The sequence below is a fragment of the Rhinoderma darwinii genome, chromosome 9 (genome assembly GCF_050947455.1).
Source record: "Rhinoderma darwinii isolate aRhiDar2 chromosome 9, aRhiDar2.hap1, whole genome shotgun sequence".
NCBI classification, from domain to species: domain Eukaryota; kingdom Metazoa; phylum Chordata; class Amphibia; order Anura; family Rhinodermatidae; genus Rhinoderma; species Rhinoderma darwinii.
The window spans coordinates 29,449,342-29,471,801 of NC_134695.1; the positions used below are offsets into that span (position 1 = coordinate 29,449,342).

At 38.3% G+C, this 22,460-nt stretch overlaps 1 protein-coding gene across 17 annotated transcripts in view; it reads right to left on the bottom strand.

Moving 5' to 3' along the window:
• NRXN2 (neurexin 2) overlaps positions 1-22,460 on the bottom strand; it is a 760,118-nt gene that overhangs the window by 126,225 nt on the left and 611,433 nt on the right. For 10 of the 17 annotated variants that reach the window (XM_075837449.1, XM_075837448.1, XM_075837440.1 and 7 more), the window contains 3 exons: positions 22,082-22,263; positions 3,528-3,699; positions 508-597 (listed from right to left, as the gene is read on the bottom strand). In XM_075837449.1, the coding sequence (XP_075693564.1) occupies positions 508-597; positions 3,528-3,699; positions 22,082-22,263 (444 nt within the window). The remainder of the gene's footprint in view (positions 1-507; positions 598-3,527; positions 3,700-22,081; positions 22,264-22,460) is intronic. The other 7 variants (XM_075837456.1, XM_075837451.1, XM_075837455.1 and 4 more) reach the window with 1 other exon arrangement.

Genomic DNA, 22,460 nt, shown 5'->3' on the forward strand with positions numbered 1-22,460 from the left:
GTGACACTATGATTGCCACGGATCCTCAGATTTTCTAAGAATTCTGTTTGCATATGTCAGATAAAAGTTGGATCCAAATGAAAAAAAAGAAACTGCGTTTATATTAAGTTTTAAATTCTTAATATTTCCTGAATATGATATAGCATCAGCATTATTAAATATCAAAACTGATCTATATGTGAAAATTGCAGAATTAAAGATAAATTCAACTTGATGAACAATCCCTAAAATTCCCGAAAAAGGATAAAAAATATGATTGTTTGCAATGAATATTAATGTCTTCAATGGAGTGTTGAAATGTGAATTTACTATCAGCTATGACATTATTTCTCATATTGTGAATTATGATAAAAGTGACAAAAATAACAGAGTAAAAGAGGAAGAAGACAACTTTTCTGATAATGTTTAGGTGATTTAATTATAATTTGGCAGTTTTATTTTGAAGAATTCTCTTCACCTTCTCACTCCACCATTTTTAACCAACCTCCCAATCCCCACAAAAGTTACCTTTGTCTAGCAGCCATTCGTCTACAACACGACCCAGGCGGTAGGGGATGCGCTGACGGGCAAGCGCCAATCTTTCACTATCTGGGTTCCCTTTATAGAGTTTTAATAAAAGAACATTAGATGCATTAGAATCTGAAAGGCGAAAGGTTAGAGGTTAACAGTTCATGGAACAGTTACAATAGTTAGAAAATGGTTAAGAGAGATTTAAGGAGATTAGTCTCATTATGCCCTTATTTACTGAAACCACTAGCAAAGTCTATAGAAATGGCATGGACTGCAAGAATTGGGAAACCAACTAAGAATCCATGAGTACTACTTATATACTCATTCAAAAACCTTGTTAGCCTAGTACTGTAGATTACTCCACTTTCATACCATCCCTGAAGGGTTTTTGTCTGTTTATTTGAAATCTACTTGAAAAGATTGGATCAATAGCTTCTGGAATAACATAGCAGAGACCAAATGAGTACTTTGAAAACTATTATTTTGCTATTACAGATGGAACTAATAAATGGCTTTGAATTTCCAACTAACTGAAAAGCTATTGCTGTCCATTCTAATCATATTTACTCTTGCTCATTTAATCCATAGTCTTTTTAGATCTAGGACTTTCTAGGACTTCATTTTTTTCTTTGTGAGTCCACAAGCTGGTATTTTACTTGTATAATTGCAACAGAGTAGTGACCCTAATATTTCTTGATTTGTCTTAAAACATAAGTGTCAATGATTATCTAAAGATCGGAACAATGAAAACACAAGGGAGGTAAGAAGAAAAGTGTACTTGAGTAGGATATAGCTAAGGGCTCAGCGTTGGATCAAGCACAGCGTTGAGAAAAGCAATACAGTAATGTACAAATAGAAAATCCTAATCCGAGTCATGAACGGAGGGAAAAGAACAACATGCTGGATATAAGCAAGAGTCTAGGCAGAAAGATGAGAGGCAACAGTTTGCCCCTTTATTATAACATATTCATGAAATTTAAGAAGTGCAAACCAACTTACATTTACCAGTGTTGAAAGGTTTAGAGATCTTCATGCAGAAGCAAAGAAATAGTCACATGATAATTGTAAATGTCGCTCAGAAAGGAGTCAATTAATGTGCCATCTTCACAATGTGCAGTCCACAAACCAATTTGTCAATCATCAGCTGTTAATAGATATTCACTGATTTTGAGACAAATTACTTTGCGAATGTTCAGCTTCAAAGTTCGTGAATCTACAAGTAATAAACTTTAGGAGAGAGTTATCCAAACTAGTGCAAAGAAAAAGTGGGGCAGTTGCAAGAGCAACCAATCCGATTCCAGCTATCATTTTTCAGGGGTACACGTAAAAATGAAAGAATCAATCTCATTGTTTGTTGATCGCAACTTCTCCACTCTGCATTAGTTTTGACAAATGTCCCTTATTGTGAATTGTTTTGCGAACCGTAATTTGTTAATTGAGTAGAATACCTCATCTTTCCTCAGGATAAATAAGACGTGTCGCTGCTTTTGGGGAGCATGATCTAGAGCACATGCTATTGCACACATTGAAACCCAGTAGCCCATGGAATAGCCAACCAATTTAAGGAAACATATGGCACTTTCCCAAAACTTGCATTCCAATTATATTCTCCAGTCTAGAACTAAAGTGGTTGTAATGAGGGCAAAATGGATTAAAAGCTACGCACTAATTAGTTCTGTTTAGAAATTGGTTAAAGGGATAATAGGGACAGTTTAGACTCAAATTACCAGTAGATTTTAGCACTAGGTTTATCAGAACTTTTTTTAATTCATATTTTCTCATTATTTATTCAGTCAAGATTCAAACATATACCTTAGGAAAAAAAAAACAATCTCTTAGATTCTTTTATATTACCCATTACTATAGAAATGACAACGTTATACAAGCAGCAGCTAATAACGGAGCTTAATGGGAGGAGAAAACTGATCTAATGGTTCACTGGGAGGATCTCAGTGCAAGTAAATACGATTATATTAGTCAGATGAGACCAACATTCTCCAAAGAGTTCATCTACAGGTGTATAAACCATGATCTGCGTGTGAATGCTATGACTCTAGTATCTGAAGATTACAAGATTGTTTCCATGACTATTGAATTTTCTCCTGTATTAGAGTTTTCAGAATGGACTAGGGAAAGTGTGAGAACAAATTTGAAAGAAACTGGCGCCCACATTAGCAGATAGACATAAAAAATGGGAGGAAGCATTTACCAGAAAAGGGAAAGTAATAGCGCTGGGGTCATAGGTGGGGTACAAGCCTTTTCTCACCTTATACACTTAGAAGATGTTTCTACCATGAACAGTCAGGGTGATTGTAGTTATCTAGGCATGGAAACGTTGGGGAGGGGATTTATTAAGACTGGCATTCCATACGCCAGTCTTAATCTCAAACACTCCTCTTAATACATTAGGTGCATCTCTGGCCATTCATGCGCCAGAAAGTCAAATCCAGATTTGCGCTGTAATTTATGCCAGTTTCTGGCATCATTTATAGTAAATTTGTCAAGCTGTGGGTGGACCTGCTCCCTTTTGGTTAAGCTTCACCCGCTTTTATTTACATAAAAATTGCTGTGATTGGGAAAAACCGCACAAAAGTCACATTTTTTAGAATAAATTGTGACTTTTGTGCTGTTTGCAACTTTGCGTAGAACTAGTAAAAAATGTCCCCCCCTGTGTGTCGATAAGGTGCTGAGTGCTTGTACTTGACTTGTATCCTGCACTCTCCAAGTGTGAAGCTGTACGAATCTGAATCATCTCAGGATTGAACAATATTTCCTTCAGCGCTAGACACTATTAATTGAATGCAGTATTCTGTAATTATGCATACTTACTTGGTAATTAGAATTTACAGCAATAAAGTAAACTTACTGTACAGGGTACCAATCTTATTAATACACGATAACCACAGTAGTAATGGAAAAAGCTTGGAATCAAAGAGTTTTATTGGTCTACAACACAACATGGACCCTGAGGGGAAGAAGTACTTTCCATGCACATTATTTGTACTAGGGTTCCTCACCTGCAGGATACCTTTCGTTGACTGGCCAGCTATCCACCTGCAAGGTAGCATTTCCCCCACTACGGGTAAATCGCACCACATGATACTTTCCATCGCTCACCAGGGCCCCTGGCTCTTCAATAGTTATATCATCTGTGCCCACGTTAAAAATCACCCCCACTGTGCCCTGGTCCTAGAGGAAAAAATACATAGAAAAAAAATTATTGCACAATGAATTGAATCGGCTGAATCGTGAATCCCAATACAGAATTATGCTTCACTTATGCAGAGAAAAATAAAATATATTCTATGGAAATGAATTCAACAAAGCAGCTGCAGTAAATTTCTCAAGATATTAGTAATGTAAGATTAAGGTTGTCTACAAAACATTTTCTAATGTCAGGGTTGTTTCCACAATTCTCTTAAATAAAGTCTGATGTATTACCCATCAAGTTCAGCCACTACAGGGTGATAAACTCTGAATTTCCAGTAAATCAGTATATAGTTTGGGGACGCTTGTACTACATGTGTTGAATTTTGTTCTTATGAGAGATTTGCAAAAAAAAATATTTCATAATTGCAGTTGAATTGAACTAGCCGAAAATAATTTCATTTTGTAACTAGAGATCTACTTTTTGAAGCCCACTTTACTGCCTCTAAATCTATTATTTAGCTGAATTTAGTTTATGCTAAAATGTTTCTGTCATAAAATCAGTAAATAGATAAATTCATATGCTGACAACATGTTTTAACCAGATCGATGCATTCTTATACAGATTTACTCCTGAACCAGTTTAAAGAGGAGGAGAGAAAACGAGAAAAAATACCTGGACAGCACATCCCACCGAGAGGAATGACATAAGTAGTCGATCCATTTATTGATCTCAAACATAACGGGAAGCAATTCCCTTATTCAAACCACAGAGATCATGGGTATACGATCTCTGTAGTTTGAAAAAAATAAATTGCTTTCGCATACGCATTACCTTTGAGATACCGTTTTATTTTCTGGCTCCCTACCTCTCTTTATTTTTAGAAAAGCAGTAAGGGAGCTAACCAGAACTTACAGAATGTACATGATGTCGCTGATGTGGAGTCAAGGATACATTTTCAGTATTTAACGTGTTTACAATTTAAAAACCAGAAACAATTACATTTTACAAATATGCTACAAGAGTGGACATTGAACAGGCGAAAACTGGAGCTTCTTTGTCATTTTCAAGGATAAACGAACAGGAATTGTTTAGTTTTTTTTTTTCTGAATCAAGAACATTCCAAGTACTTGTCTCTAGTGCTAGATCTTAGCCTACTTAAATATTTTGATGATTTCTTTGAGTATCAAGACAAGAGTAATTGTATTGACATTGTCACAGACCATTTTCTATTATATAAGTACTTATAAGTATGAATGAAAATTATAGTATAAATTTAAATGTGGTCATGGACAAGTGATACATTTTTTAGCCCCTTTTTTGCCCTGGGCATCGAAATCAATGCATATAATTTGAAAAAGCAGCTTCGTCCCCATCCTTACCATTTATCTAGAATTAAATCTAACTTGAAAGAAGTTAAAGATTTGGCTAATTAGAGCAAGTAATATTTTATACACATCAATTTAAGATAAAAACTTTCATGAATAAGGCAGGAAAAAGCTTAGCACTGATTTCATCCAAAATGCTTCACTGAAGAAATGGCTCCTTAAGGGCAATGAATATTATTTTGTAAAATGCAGATATTATTTTCTCAACAGAATATATTTTGTTTAGACATGCAACAGCTTTCCAACTACAAAATACATTCTCTGTTAACAGAAACAATGTTTTGTACGCAGAAGGAATTTAAAAATATTTTTATAATGCCATATAGACTTTACTTTAAGGGTATGTGCACACACACTAATTACGTCCGTAATTGACGGACGTATTTCGGCCGCAAGTACCGGACCGAACTCAGTGCAGGGAGCCGGGCTCCTAGCATCATAATTATATACGGTGCTAGGAGTTCCTGCCTCTCTGCAGGACAACTGTCCCGTACTGTAATCATGTTTTCAGTACAGGACAGTAGTTCCACGGAGAGGCAGGGACTCCTAGCATCGTACATAAGTATGATGCTAGGAGCCCGGCTCCCTGCACTGTGTTCGGTCCACTACTTGCGGCCGAAATACGTCCGTCAATTACGGACGTAATTAGTGTGTGTGCACATACCCTAAGGCTTATATTTATTATAGACAATAGCAACTGAAGCCCAAGTTATATAAATGTACAAGTGTCACTTTGACCTGAAATAGAAAATATAAATAACAGATATATTAGCATAATTCTGTAATGTTTGTGAAATTATTGTATGGTAATCATTCTATAGTAGGTGAAAGTGTTTATTCTTTCACTTGCAGCCCATGAATCACTTCTTCACCTCTTTTAGTGTTCTTCATATTTTTTTACAACCATAATGTGCCTCATGTATGAAAAGTAGTGCAGACAAGTACTTGAGATGTTGAGATGATGTCACTGCTTTCATTTTTTTAACATGGACACTAACTTTTCAAAGAACTTAGGCTAATCTAATAGTATACCTGATATATATCAACTTTGTAGTTGATTTGCTATTAAAATGAAGCTATTTTATCTATGCAAATTCTGTGTGAGGTTTCTGCCACAAGGTGTCTACCTTACTGTCCACCCCCTGTTGTCAAGCAAAATTCATCCCTATTTATAGAGCAGAGGAGACAGACTTCAGGAAGTGAGGGGAGGGTTTCTCTTCACTGCCTGCCCATAGAAGTCTATGGAGAGGGGAGGGGGAACAGGAGCAGATTGAGACTTTCTGCAGCTTCCTGGTACGTGTTTCATTTCATCCCAGTGCTGGATTTTCAGTTACACTGCTCATTACAGCTGCATAATGTCCTCCATGTTTCCACAGCTTCTCTATACAGTACTGTGCAAAAGTTTTATGTAGTTGGGAAAAAATGCTGCTAAGTAAGAATGCTTTAGAAAATAGAAGTGTTAATAGTTTTTTTTATCAAATAACAAAATTCAAAGTAAATGAACTGAAGATAAATTTAAATCAGATCAATATTTGGCATGACCACCCTTCAAAGCAGCATCAATTCTTCTAGGTTTCTCTTGCAAAAAGTCTTGTATTTTGTATGATTGTATTTAGATGTACGATTAACCAATTATACCAAACAGGTGATAATGATCATCATTTTCATATGTAGGTTGAAACACAGTCATTAACCATAAACAGAAACAGGTGTGTAAGAGGCTTAAAACTGGAGGAGGAACAGCCAAACTCTGCTACAAAGGTGAGGTTGTGGAGGACCGCTTCAAGTCACAGGTTCCCCATGGCAAGACTGAGCACAGAAACAAGACAGGAGTTACAAAATTAAAAAAAAAAAAATATACAGGGACAATTTGTAAGACAAGGAATCCTAGGAGTAGGCTGCCACCAAGTCCTGGAGCCAGTATACAAGAAATGTTACTGCATTAATAGTGCAAAATTAAAAAGAGAAAAATAAACAGGGACTATTAGAAGTGCTGCTACACATGACAGACAAGTAGAGTGTAGATAAAGGTAATTCAATGAAATAAGGTCAGGCTACGCGTTTCAACGCTGGACCAGCGTCTTTCTCAGCCCACCTGAGGTATGGGCTGAGGAAGACGCTGGTCCAGCGTTGAAACGCGTAGCCTGACCTTATTTCATTAAATTAACTTTATCTACACTCTACTTGTCTGTCATGTGTAGCAGCACCTCTAATAGTCCCTGTTTATTTTTCTCTTTTTAATTTTGCACTATTGATGCAGTAACATTTCTTGTATACTGGCTCCAGGACTTGGTGGCAGCCTACTCCTAGGATTCCTTGTCTTACAAATTGTACCATCAGAGTTGTGTCCGAATATAGACAACTACTTTAGGGGAGCACAATCCTGTCTCAACCTATATGAACATTCCTACTTAGTTTATCTGCAACATGTGGCAACGTGCATTGTTTTGCTTCTAGACACAAGGTAGTTATACTGCATCAGCAAAGGTCTCTCTCAGGCAAAGATTTCAAAGCAGACTGGGGTATCAAGATGTGCTGTTCAAACTCTTTTGAAGAAGCACAAAAAAACGGGCAGCATGAACCCGTAGACGCAGTGGTCAGCCAAGGAAACGTAGTGCAGCAGATCGAATCCACAGAATCCTTGCCTCCTTTTGAAATAAGACGATGTCCTGCAGTGCCATCAGCTCAGAACTGGCAGAAACCAGTGGCACCCAGGTACACCCATCTACTTTTCAGACATGTCTGGCCAGAAGTGGTCTTCACAGACGAATTCCGGCTAAAAACCCATACCTTCAATGTGGAAACAAGGCAAGTGACTCAACTACGCACGAAAACACAGGAATTGGGGTAAAGAAAAATAGCAGCAGGTGCTCTGGACTGATGAGTCAAAAGTTTAAATATTTGGCTGTAACAGAAGGCAGTTTGTTTGCCGAAGGGTTGTATGCAGGCCACAGTGAAGCATGGTGGAGGTCTCTTTCAAGTTTGGGGCTGCATTTTAGCAAATGGAGTTGGGGATTTGGTGAGGATTAATGTTTCATCAATGCTGGGAAGCACAGATTTAGCCATCATGCGATATCATCAGGGAGGCATCTGATTGGCTCCAAATTTATTTTGTAGTAGGACAATGACCCCAAACATTCAGCCAATGTCATTAAGAACTATCTTCAGCGTAAAGAAGAACAAGGAGCCCTGAAGTGATGATGTGGCCCCCACAGATCCCTGATCTTAACATCATTGAGTCTATCTGGGATTACATGAAGAGACAGAAGGATTTGAGGAAGCCTACAACCACAAAAGACCTGTGCTTAGTTCTCCAAGATGATTGCAACAACCACCCTGCCGAATTCCTTCACAAACTATGCGCAAGTTTACCTAAAAGAATTGATGCTGTCTGGAAGGCAAAGGGAGGTCACACCAAATATTGATATGATTTAGATTTCTTTTCTGTTTATTCACTTTGTATTTTGTTAATTGATTCAAAAAAGCTATAAACACTTCTATTTTTGAAAGCATTCTTACTTTGCAGCATTTTTCCAAAACAGCCTTAAACTTTTGCACAGTACTGTTTATATACTCAGTCTGTGATAGTTGGATGGACTGACTGATATCCATACCTCCCAACTTTTAAGTATCGCAATTAGGGATAACATGCAATTTTTTTCCCTGTTAAGCGATGCCTCTAATCCTGCCAAATCCCCGCACATACACACCCGGTTCAGCCCACACAGTTTTATGCTCCCATAGTGCCTCTCTTCAAGTATAATGCACCCATAGAACCCCACACACATATAATGCCCCTAAAGCTGCCCCCATACAGTATAATACCCCATTGTACCTCCCACTCAGTATAATGACAAATAGCTGCCTCCACACAGTATACTGCCCCACAGGTGCCCCATACAGTATAATGCCCCATAGCTGCCCCCATACAGCATAATGTCCCAATAGCTGCCCCATACAGTATAATTCCCCATAGCTGCCCCATACAGTATAATGCCCACACAGATGCTCCCATATAGTATAATGTCCACATAGCTGCCACCATACTGTATAATGTCAACACAGATGCCCCCACACAGTATAATGCCCACACAAATTCTCCTATACAGTATAATGCCCCCATAGATGCCTCATACAGTATAATGGTATAATGCCCCATAGCTGCCCCATACAGTATAATGCCCCATAGCTGCCCCTTACAGTATTATGCCCCCCAAAGCTGCCCTATACAGTATAATGCTCCCATAGCTGCTTCCATACAGCATAATGCCCACATAGCTGCCTCCATATGGCATAATGCCCTATAGCTGCCGCCATACAGTATAATGCCCCACAGCTGCCCCATACAGTATAATGCTACTATAGTTGCCCCATACATCATAATGCCCCCTTAGCTGCCACCATACAGAATAATGTCCCATAGTGCCCAATAAAAAAAATACATACTTACCTAGCCCCGTTCCCAGGACGAGTGGAGGGGATCCCTCTGATCCTCCGCTCTGTACTATGAGTGGCTCAGCAAAGCAGGCACAATGATGTCACTGCTTTGTGCCCGTCTGTGCCAAGAAGAATGCTGAAGCAGGGAGCTGACAGTTCCTTGCGCAGATACAATTGACACCGGGACATACCACTGGCCGCCTGGGACAGCGGGAAGCCACCCGGAGTCCGGGACTGTCCCGCTGAATCTGGGACGGTTGGGAGGTATGAAATAAATATGGGAGAGCAGGATTCTCCTCTTCTATGTGTGTAGTGTACTCCGCCCAGTGTGAACATACCTTTATTATAATTTGTATAACAGTATTGCCAGTTTTTTAATGCTTACAACATTGCTTCAGAAACAAAACATACATATTTTTTGACAGCTCACAATGATGTGCCATCCCCACCAGTACAGGAAATAGTATTTTGGGGCACAGGATATACGTTTAACAATACATTTTTAATATCTCCAATAATTGATCATTATTAATTGACCCGCTTCGTTTCATCCATACCCCTCCCACATTTGTTTAGTAACACCTATAATCCAGTGAGACTGTAACTTTTGCTGGAAACCTTGGCTAGCCTACAAATCAAGTCATATTATGGAAACTGGAATATTTTAGAGGCATGATTAAAGTGGAGGAACAAAAATTACATCCCTAATCTAGGGATATAAAGAAAAAACACCTAATATTAGAAAATCTAGCTTTACTAAATGTAATTTATGTAGGGAAAAAAAATTTGGACTAATATTTTGCAATTGGTATGTAAGGAGTGCAGTTCAGGGATATCTATTTTATTATTTGTTACCATGGTTACAGTCAACATGTAAGAGGACATTTAGAAAATAAATATCTGTTGGTCTTAGCTCTGTTCTCACAATGCTTTCCCTGCTATGAATGTCAGTAGCTAACATGCTATAATTTATTTTATGGGATTTTTGTTTTTGGCTTTCATTGCAATATTCATTTTTCTTAGATTTCAGTAATGGGATACATATGCTACATTTAGTTATGCACAACTGCAGTTTGCATTATAATTTTATGTGGTAATACTCCCTTGCATCTATAAAATATGAAAGGCGACCTGTGCATATCCACCATCAGCAGATTCTCAACAATATGTTTAATATTCATTTTCATAGTTACCTCGGTGGAGGGATTTTAAATTGCTCATAGTCATAGTCATTTTCCTGTAGTAGGTCAATGCACTATTTATAGAAGGAGTGAGGTGAAGTTGTTTTTTTCCTCACAGAGAAGCATTGTTTCAATTCGCCTTTAGGGTATGTTCATATGCAGTGAGCAAAAACGTCTGAAAATATGGAGCTGTTTTCAGGCGAAAACAGCTCCTGATTTTCAGACTTTTTTTTAACAACTCGCGTTTTTCGCGGCGTTTCTTACGACCGTTTTTCAAGCTGTTTTTTGATGGAGTCAATGAAAAAACGCCTCCAAAAACGTCCCAAGAAGTGTCCTGCACTTCTTTTGACAAGCCGTCATTTTACGCGCCATATTTTGACAGCGACGCGTAAAATAAAGGCTCGTGGTAACAGAACATCGTAATTCCCATTGAAAGCAATGGGCAGATGCATGTAGGTGTATTAGGAGCGTTTTTTCAGGCGTAATTCGAGGCGTAAAATGCCCGAATTACATCTGAAAACACTGCGTGTGAACATACCCTTAGTGTTAAAGAAGCACTCCAGCAAAAAAACTATTATTCCATGACTGCACCTTCCACCGGATTGTCCATCAAGCTCTGGACATCTTTTATGTATATTGCCATGAACATCTTTGCATTAAAGAGGCTCTGTCACCACATTATAAGTGCCCTATCTCCTACATAAGGAGATGGGCGTTGTAATGTAGGTGACAGCAGTGCTTTTTATTTAGAAAAACAATCTATTTTTACCACGTTAGGAGCGATTTTAGCTTTTATGCTAATTAGTTTCTTAATGCCTAAGTGGGCGTGTTTTTACTTTAGACCAAGTGGGCATTGTACAGAGAAGTGTATGACGCTGACCAATCAGCGTCATGCACTTCTCCCCATTCATTTAATCAGCGCATAGTGATACTGCGTTATTCACTATGTGCTGTCTTATACTGACATATTAACGTTACTGAAGTGTTTAGACAGTGGCTAGACATTCCGTCCAGACAGGATGAGATGTCTATTCACAATCCCTGCACTTCGTTAACATTTGTTTGGTACTTACAGCAGAGCAAGCGTAATCTCGCGAGATCTCGCTGTAAATGGCAGGTTACAGCGAGATTACGCTTTGCTCTGCTGTAAGTACCAAACAAACTTTAACGAAGTGCCGGGATTGTGAATAGACATCCCGTCCTGGCTGGAAGGAATGTCTAGTCACTGTCTAAACACTTCAGTAACGTTAATGTGTCAGTATAAGACAGCACATAGTGAATAACGCAGTGTCACTATGCGCTGATTAAATGAATGGGGAGAAGTGCATGACGCTGATTGGTCAGTGTCATACACTTCTCTGTACAACGCCCACTTGGTCTAAAGTAAAAACACGCCCACTTGGGCATTAAAAAACTAATTAGCATAAAGTTAAAATCGCTCCTAACGTGGTAAAAATAGATCGTTTTTCTAAATTAAAAGCACTGCTGTCACCTACATTATAGCGCCAATCTCCTTATGTAGGAGATAGGGCACTTATAATGTGGTGAGTCTCTTTAAGCCTCTTATCTGCTTCTGATCAGACACCATCTTTATTTATCATGTTCACCCTGCCACTGTGCTATGATAAAAATCCCATGATGCCTCAGTACAGCATTACATGGTCCATGCAATTTTATCACACAATTTCCAGCCCATGCAATTTCATCACACAGGAAGTTCTGGTGACTTAGATAGTGACCCCTGGAGAGAACAGAAAGATAAGTAATGCACTGGGGATCCCTATGAGATCCCATGACCAACAGAAGAGAAGGATTCCAGGAATTTTCCGATAGAAAAGAATAACTAAGTAAAGTAATACTAGCTGAGTTATATATATTGGTAAATATCTACATAATGAAAGAAAAACATTCTTTACCGGAGTGCTTATTTAATTTACCTCTAACCTATAAATGCAGTTCATGTTGCTAACTATCCTATAATTCAGAAAGCTAAATAAAGCTGGTGTACAGTATATCTGCACATGTGCAGATACACATACAGTGGGCAAGCAGGACAATAAAGGTGGGCGCCACCAGGTGACCATGCACTCTCCTTTTTTCTCCCAACTGCCAGTGCCTGTCTCTTGTGAGTCCCCTTATCTATGATCACTAGTCTATGCTTTAAAATAAATGCATGAAGGTGTGCACTGCCTGTATACTAAAGAGGTGCAACCCAAACATTGAAATTGAGCGACCCCATGATAAGGACACCATCCAATGGCCATGCCCACACACGCACTAGCTAAATTTATAAATAAATAAGTCAAAGTTCATATATTATAAATCTTTGAATATCCATATATCAACATCCAGTATCTTATAAAAGAATTAACCCATTAAGAAAGCAATCTTATGGTATATATATACGAATATTGGGGGTGCCTAGAACAGAGCTGAGAAAGTTAATGTCGAAAGAAATCCCAAAAGCAGTTGGCCTACAGGAAGAATCCAAATTGAAAGAATTTATAGATTAGCACCCCTTAGAGAGAAGCGAAACAAAAAAAGAAGTACACCTGAAATGGCAAGAATCTTCAACTTCCAGAACAAAATTAATTGAATAAAAGCAAGGCAGAATTAGAGGTAGGGGGCAACAAGCCCTTCATGTTTTCTGTTTACTCAGTAGAGACTAACACAAAAAGGCGTCAATTTAAACCAATATGTACTGAATTGTTTAACAATAAGATTCAGGCTGATATATCTGGTGACGTTAAAGATATTTGAGGAGAATGGTGTAGTTAATTCCTCCACAGACCACAAGGAGGCAAGTGTCTATATGAAGGAAAAAATGTGTTAAAGAAGCACTCCAGCAATTTATTTTTTCTGCCTATATAGTGCTGCATAGGCTGCTGTTAAAGACTATGTACACCTTTTAAATTTTATTTTCTTTAAATAAAAATGTCTTAGTTTGTTTTGTGCAACTTTTTAAATACTTTTTATTAAAGATTATTTTTTCTTTTTGAGATACAGCTGTTTTGTATCCTGTATACAAAGCAGCTGTATCTAGCGCTGAAACCTGTATCCGTCAGGTCAGCAGCACTGACGTGTTCAGTGACAGCGGGTCCTGCGTGTTTCTGACATGCAGAATCAACTACTTACCGATCACATCTAAGTTCATAACTTAGATGTGATCGATAACAGGTGGATCCTGCGTGTCAGAGGACCCGCTGACACTGAACCTGTCAGTGCCGCTGACCTGACGGATTCAGGTCTCAGTGCATGATACACAGCACTAGGATTGATAGTAATGATAAGTCTATATTTGCAGCAATAGTACTATAAGAGTAGAGGAACTATAGTAATACTACTACTAATTAGTAGGTCTTCAAATTAAAATATTTTTCATTAATATTAGTAGTACAGCAGTACCTTCTGTACTACTGTATGTTAGTACTACTACTATGCAAAGGGGGCTATCTTTACACTGTATAATATTCTTCTGGACAATGCATGCACTATTTATCTGACGCTGTAGGTAATTCTCTATATTCTGAATAATCCTATGTATAATGATGCTGCAAGCACAATTTATTTGGATGTTTCATGTACTATATATTTATTTATCTGGATACTGCATGTACTATGTATCTAAAGGCTGTACGTATGACAGATGCAGCCATCTTTATCTTGACTCTGATAACTCGCTGCAGATATCACACAACAAAAGCCATTGAAAAGTCATTGAAAAAGACAATTGCCACTGTGTATTTAATGCGGTAAAAGTCAAGATAAAGACGGCTACATCTGTACTTGATCAAGACATAAACCAACAGTGAAGAGAAGGGCCATCCAACTCCTATGTATATTATACAGTACTCCAATCAGTAAATTTATTAAAAGGCTACAAATCCATCCTGCTGATATTAGATCTCAACGGCGTAGGGAAAGCATTCCGAAATCTGTATAGCATGATATATGGAGATAAATAATAAAAATGGGCAGCATGATGGAAAAACCCATGTTCAAATTCAACTATAAATAACGGCTACGTATATCAATATAGTATTGAATGTAGTACGAAGTCCAAGTGTAGAGCTAATAATCTTCCAGAAGGCTTTTGAGTTAAAGGACAAAGATCAAAAATGTCCAATACAGTGTTTGCTGCTTCCGTCTCTTGGTTTTTCAAAGCTACAAATGGCATGTGACCAGTGTCTTAAGATTGTCTGGAACCACATTGTGACTCACAGTATTTTCTCTGCAAGTGGTATGAGATGACTCAAAAGACAAAGAATTTCCTTGTATTGTAGAGCAAAAAAATTCTGTATCATTCCCAAGTCTCAAGTTCTGAAATAAGTTTGAACCCTGGATAATGGACGTTTGAACAGTTGTTCTTTGCATGTGTCAATTGAGTTTAAGCCTCCACAATTGGAAAAGAAGTGCTTCCGAAATTCAGGATCTTAGAGGGTTCTGATAATTAATCTGTTCTTGCTTATTTTTTGCTGCCTATAAAGTGAAATTTTATCATTGGACAACCAGTTGGTTAATTCAATCCACTGTTCCCAATTGGTAATGGTGGAAAACACTCTGTAAATGTATGAATGTCGTTCTTTGTAAGGGAGTGGTTAAATGTTACCATATTATTCCGGAACCCTTGGAGTGGAAAGGCTTGTAGCTTTTAGGCAGGTAGGGTAGTTTAATTTCAACTCATTCGCCCTTCTATAGGGGCATGAAGATGGATCTCACAATGCTCATACCTTCCTATTGAATAAAACACCTCTTCTTGGCTTGTTCTCTCGCAAGGCATAACATTAGAGTTTATGGACTATAGATCATAAGTAAAAATATATGAATTTCCAATTCTTGAAAAGTTCTCAATTAAAAGCACTTATTCTAATACTTTCTATATAATTATGTTGTGAATATTGTTTTAGTCGGGTATAAAAAGGGATTCATTTATATTTATCTTCCATTTTCCTACCACAGTTATACCAGTTAGCATGGCGTCAACAAAAATGACTCAATGAATTTGTTAAATTAAGTTTTTTTATACTGGCTGGTGCTTGACATGTTATATGTTTGCGGTTCCTTAACATCTGCGTTATTTGACATGTTACTTGGTGTTGGATTCTTCATAACAACAACGCTGCAGACAAAGCATCAATCAAATCTGAAACGTAGACATGTGAAACTTGTTTATCAATTTGCTTATACGTCTACAACAAAATAATTGTCATTTAATTGACAGAAATAAAATCTACTCCAGCACTGACTTATATGTGACACCATAATGTTTCTAACTTTAGAATTCTACTAAATAATAAAATGATTGTACAGGATAAGATCATATATAAACAAGAGAACAGGGAGTCACACACTATTGAAGGTAAAAAATCTCAATTTTATTGTCTATCAAAATATCAAAAACGCAGCAAAAGACGCTTTCTCTACCTCTCATTGATGTCAACGGGAGGGCGGAGACGTAAATGCCCAAAGATAGGGCATGTTGCTTCATTTTCCCACAAGCCAGTTTTTCAGCTTACGGGGAAAAAATGCCTCCGCCTCCCATTGAAGTCAATGGGAGACGTTTTCTGCCGTTTTTTGGCGCGTTTTCCAAGTCAAAAAATGTGTAAAAAAACTCAGTGTGAACAGTGCCTTAATATGATTGTATTTTTTATCTATAATACACTATTGGTAGCCCTTCTGTGTTGGGTTTTTGTCTTCCCTTATTTTCATGCACTATATATACTGGATTTTCATTCTTAATTTTCCCCGCTGTTTTTCTTCGGGCAATAGAATAATACTGTTGTTTATATATGATTCTCTGGAGTCTCTATTTTTTGTTAATTAATGTCTATTAATGTCTTTGTGACTGACATTGACTTTGGAGGTGTAGTGACGTATTTTGGAAACCCCTAGCCAACACACTACTTGTCCTGTGAGACATATGTTTATGACAGGATGAGATCAGTTACTTCTGTTATAGATAGGTGGAACTATATGCTAACTTCTAAAAATTCCAATCTCCACATTAGAGAGATGGCCGCAGTTCTTAGACAGAGGGATATTTTAATTAAATATGATGGTATTTGTCACGATGCGTGGGTATGTGGACCCACTAGGCCGCACCGCCATAGCGGAGCAGCAGCTGGCCAAACAATAGTCCTAGTACAAGAGTAGCTTTGATAGTCCAGACAGTAGCGGAGGCTAGGCACAGATGAACTTGAAAACAGATGACACCAGACGTGGTGTATAACAGCAGGCGTGGCAAGTGGCACAACACAACTCCAACACTCTAAGGCACAAGGACAAATATAGCACCGGATACAGGTAGCAGGGCACAGGAACCACGGGTACAGGATAACACTAACCATTTGCTAAGACTAACATGGGTATACACAACATAGCTCAGGCAATGAGTGAAAGGGCAGAGCCCTTTTTATAGTTCAGGGTGATCATAGGCTAATTAGTGAATTTTTACATGTGCGCGGACTGGACCTTTAAGGCCGGGCACGAGCGTGCATGCGCACCCTACCGGAAACCAGCGTAGTGAAGTGGAAGTGAGTGTCGGTATCTCTCAGGAGGGAGATGCCACTCAGCACTCACACATCCATGGCCGCAGCCGTCGAGGCATAAGTCAGAACGACGGTCCGTGGCTGTGGACGTTATAGTATTGCATGATGGTTAAGTATCTGCCTGTATTTCTCAGCATTGAGGACACCATTAATCCTGACCAACTCCCCAACTCCATTTGCTGAAATGCAGCCCCAAATGTGCAAGGAACCTCCACCATGCTTCACTGTTGCCTGCAGACGCTCATTCATTTATCAGTCTCTAGCCTTTTGGCGAACAATCTGCCTTCTGTTGCAGCAAAATATTTCAAAATTTGGCTCATCAGTCCAGAGCACCTGCTGCCATTTTTCTGCACCCCAGTTCCTATGTTTTCGTGCATAGTTGAGTCACTTAGCTTTGTTTCCACGCCGAAGGTATGACTTTTTGGCTGCAATTCTTCCATGAAGACCACGTCTGGCCAGACTTCTCCAAACAGTAGATGGGTGTACCTGGGTCCCTCTCTTTTCTGCCAGTTCTAAACTGGCAATTTAGAAGGGAAGTAAGCATGATGTGTCTTTGATCTGCTGCACTAGATTCCTTAGCCGACCACTGCATTAACGGTCCACAGCGTTGCCAGTTTCTTTGTGCTTCTTCAAAGGAGCTTGAATAGCATGTCTTCAGACCCCAGTCTGCTTTAAAATCTTTGCCTGGGAGAGACCTTGCTGATGCAGTATAACTACCTTTTGTCTTGTTGCTGTGCCCAGTCTTGCCATTGTCAGACCTGTGACATGAAATGGTCTTCCACAACCACGCCTTTGTAGCAGAGTTTTGCTGTTCCTCACACAGTTTTAAACCTCCTACACAGCTGTTTCTGTTACAGTTAAAGGGGTTGTCCACTACCGGACAACTGATGACCCATCCACCGCATAGGTAATCAGTATATGATCGGTGGCGGTCCGACACCCGGACCCCACACTGATCAGCTTCTCCGGCTGCCTCCGGGCATTGGACGTCCATGCCGGAAGCAGATGGCTCCAGTCATGGAACAGCGGCTGAAATGCAGTACTGCAGCTCTGCTCCTATTCAAGTGAATAGGAGCAGAGCTGCAGTTTGGCAGCACAACCGCTATGCAATTTACGGAGCCAACTGCTTCCGGCTCCATACATTTCATACTGTGCAATGACATCCGGTGCCCACAGGCAGCCAAAGCAGTTGATCGGTGCAGGGTCCGGGTATCAGACCCGCAATGATGATATACTGATGGCCGCTCTGGTGGATAGGTCATCAGTTGTCCGGTAGTGGACAATCCCTTTAATGACTGTGTTTCAACCTACAAATGAAAATGATGATCATTATGACGTTTAGTATAATTGATTAATCATACACCTAAATACACTTATACAAAATACAAGAATTTGTGCAAGAGAAATTTGGAAGAATTGATGCTGTTTTGAAGGCAAAGGGTGGTCACACCAAATATTGATTTGACTTCATTTCAATTATTTTTTATTATTTAATAAAAAAATCTATTAACTCTTCTATTTTTGAAAGCATTCTTACTTTGCAGCATTTTTCCACGACTACCAAAAACTTTCCCACAGTACTGTGTATAAATATATATATATATATATATATATATATATATACATGTATATATATACATGTATATAAAGGCTACAAAGGTTTACATATCCTTTAAGCTGGCCATACACAGTTTGGATGTCCAAAAAGCCAAATTAGACAATTTTCTGCCAACTGTCTTTGCCTTTTCATGACTTAAACGAGGATGATAGTTTATTCAGAAAAGGCTATAGATAACATGTCGACACATCAGCTGCTTACTGCCAGAACTAGACAATCGGCTATCAGACTGGTGATGTTAAAAATAACAATAAACCTTGTATTTATCTACATTTGCTGAGCAGTTGAATGCAATTTGTTGTCTGTAAGGGAAGACATTTCTGTTTGGGGAGAGACGGTATTAGTAACAGGAAGTTCTGCCCTTGTGATCAATATTTGATGTCATTTATCTCAAGTTCTGAGTATTTCCAGAAATATTTAAATACACATTTATGAATTATATGAACAGCATATTTTATAAGCTGTACTTTTATATGTATTGTAGTTTTGGCATAGAAATCATAGACAAGTCTCTATTCACTTAAAGTGTACCTAAAATTTTAGGTGAACTTTCAGAATAAAATGTTATATGTCTGTACATGATGAATAACACTATTTCGAGCCAATATATGACTTAGATTCTGAATTATTTAGCAGTTTTCCCCTCTGCAGGCTCTATGTCTAATTCTCAGTTGTCCCTGAGCTAGTGGGCAGAGCCTGATGGTTATGATGTCTTCTATACACTGCACATAAAAAAAGGAGAATCCTGATCTTCTATCCAAATCTACCACACACACAGGTGTGTGTGTATATATATATATATATATATATATATATATATATATATATCCTCACAGTTTCACTAATATTGGACTGCTGCCTCGTACTTGGATTTTTTTGATATTATGCCTATGACACTGGTTGTGTGTCTAACAAGGATTTGATATATATATATATATATATATATATATATATATATCTATAAACTTCAGCAGTACGTATGACATTACAAGGCATTAGTGGTTGAACATTGCATAAAGCAGCTTTCAGTAAAAAAAATTTACAATTTACAAAATCTATGTACATATGTTGTGATTCAAGCAAATCAACATGCTCAAAACACATCTCTTCGTTATTAGGATGTGAAACACTAGGTGCATTCATGTACTTAAGCCAAATTTAACAAGGGACGATCTTCTTCTGCCAGTGGCCATGTAAACTTTTGCATCCTCACAAATACTGACATCTTGGCACACACACTCTTGCTTGCTCTAAGGCAAAAATTTTCATATTTTTTCCACTTTTCAGTAAAACAGGTTACTCTTATAATGCCAGAAATTATAAAAAATTTTGTTCATTGCAAATACTGGGAATTAATTTGCTGCCTAGATGGAAAAATTCACTTTTAATTTATTAGGAAAATTATAAAAAGATAGTTACATTTAATTTTAGTATGAATCATACCCATATCTCAACTGCTTATTACATATCACTGTGTTTCAAGTTAATAAGGCAATTATTGCAACATTTACATAAACACATAGTGGGTGATTCATTAAGGGGTGAAGTAATGAGTGTGATTCAATTCTGGACTTGAACTATGAACAAGCTTAATCTCACCCACAATTTAGGTCCCAAATTTATGAGTTGTGGAATAAAGATAAAGCTCCACATGTAGTGCAACTAAACAGCATGATAAAGTGCTGTACGTTGGGCCTTTCAAACTTTAAAAATAAATGTAATTTATAATAGTCTGTTAGATTATAATAATCTCTTGATTACTGATAGACAGGCATCAAATTCTGCTTGGATATCCTCTAGTATTTACTCTAAGCCATATCAAAACCATGTGTTAGTACAAGCTGTTGTGCTTTCACTGTTTTTGCATTTCTTTTAAGTAGTGACAGGTCAGAAGTTTTGACCGGTGGGGATCCAAGCAATGAGTCCCCCACCATTCGCTAAAACGAAGCGGCTGACTTTCTAATTAGCGCATTCACCGCTACATCGGCTTTCCGAGAAAAGCCGAACAGAAACGAAGCGGCTCTGCGCTCACAAGAGCGCATCTGCAGCTTAGTTTTAGCGATTGGTGGGGGTCTCAGTGCTCAGACCCCCACCGATCAATGACATGTTAGAAGTTCGTTGAACGTTTAGTTACCATAAAAAAAAATATATATGGGGTGTTCTACCGTGCGGAATTTTTTTTATTTAGCTTGAGAACTGCACTAAAACACTAAGGCCCAGACTAACTAAGGCTGGTGTTTCATATGTTAGTCTTAAGCTATGTCCACACCTGCGTTGTCATTCAGTTATTCTGCTCCGTCAGAGGAGCAGAACAAGGGAATAACGGAAGCAACAATTCCGTTACATCATAGACACCAGCGGCGGCCAACAGAACCCATTCACTTTAATGGGTTTTGTTGGCTTTCCGTTGGGGTCTCCGTGGTTTTACCAGAGACAATAGTGCAGCATGATGCCTTATTATCTCCGGTAATCTCGGCCGGATCTGCGACGGAGGCCCCTAACGGAGCCTCTCATACAGATATGAATGAGGCCTTAGGGTGCAGTCACACGCAGCAGGTTTTGCTGCAGAAGTTTTCTGCGACTGAAAATCAGTTCCATTCATCTAAATGGTGATGCTTCTGCAGCAGGTGTTTGGATTTCTGCAAGTTCCATTAAGGTGAATGAAAATGATTTTCAGTTGCAGACTTTATCCCTTTATCTAGACAGTTTTATTTAAATAGTTTTAAAAGAGGTAGGTGTAAAAATTGTCTAAAGCACATTGTTTCGTGAATCTCTATTGTTTTAATGAATACATTGTTTACACGTGTTATGCGTTACTAGTTAATGTATAATAAACTAGATATTTGTGCCGAGACTTGAAAGAAAACTTGTTCCCGGGTCTTCCGTTACAAAAAAATTGCGATACTTTTTCCAGGTACTTTACAAACATCTAGAGAAGTTCACAAATCCCTTTCTTTTCTGTTTATTTTTTTTAAGAATCTTCCTCAATCACTGTTTTATAGACTCATTGCATTGATTATTAATATGGATACATATTTACTAAATGTCAGCAGGTCTCTGACAGCGGCTAAACACTCTGTAGTATTTAACTAAGCCAAGCTGAATCGTTCTATGGAGTCCGTGTAGATAGCTGTTGGCTAAAATAGTGTCTGACTTACAACTTCCTTATCTGCATTGCTGCCTTTATAATTTCAATACAATATTAACACAAATATAAATTGTTTATAAAAAGAAAATAATAATTTCCTTACTATGTGAAGCTGCAAGTAGTCTCCCAAACCAGAAGCACTGTCCACTCGAAGTAATACTGCATCCTTCTGCTGTGTGGTGAAGCCAACTGCAAGCCGGTCAGCTCTTGTACTTGGCCGATCATTTGGAGGCCAGGTGTATGTTATGAGCGCTCCCCCTTTTCCAAATATATATGTGGTACCAGCTAAAAAGAGAAGAAGTTTGAAGCTGAGAGTAAATCCATTACTGAGCTAACAGAAGACATACATCAATGTATTGAGAATAGATTACAATGTGTAATTCCAGAAAAACATTCCTATAACAAGAAAGATAAATGGCTTCCCAATGTTCTGCAATTATACTAAGTAGTATCCAAAATGCACCTTTTGAGAGGTAAGAAAA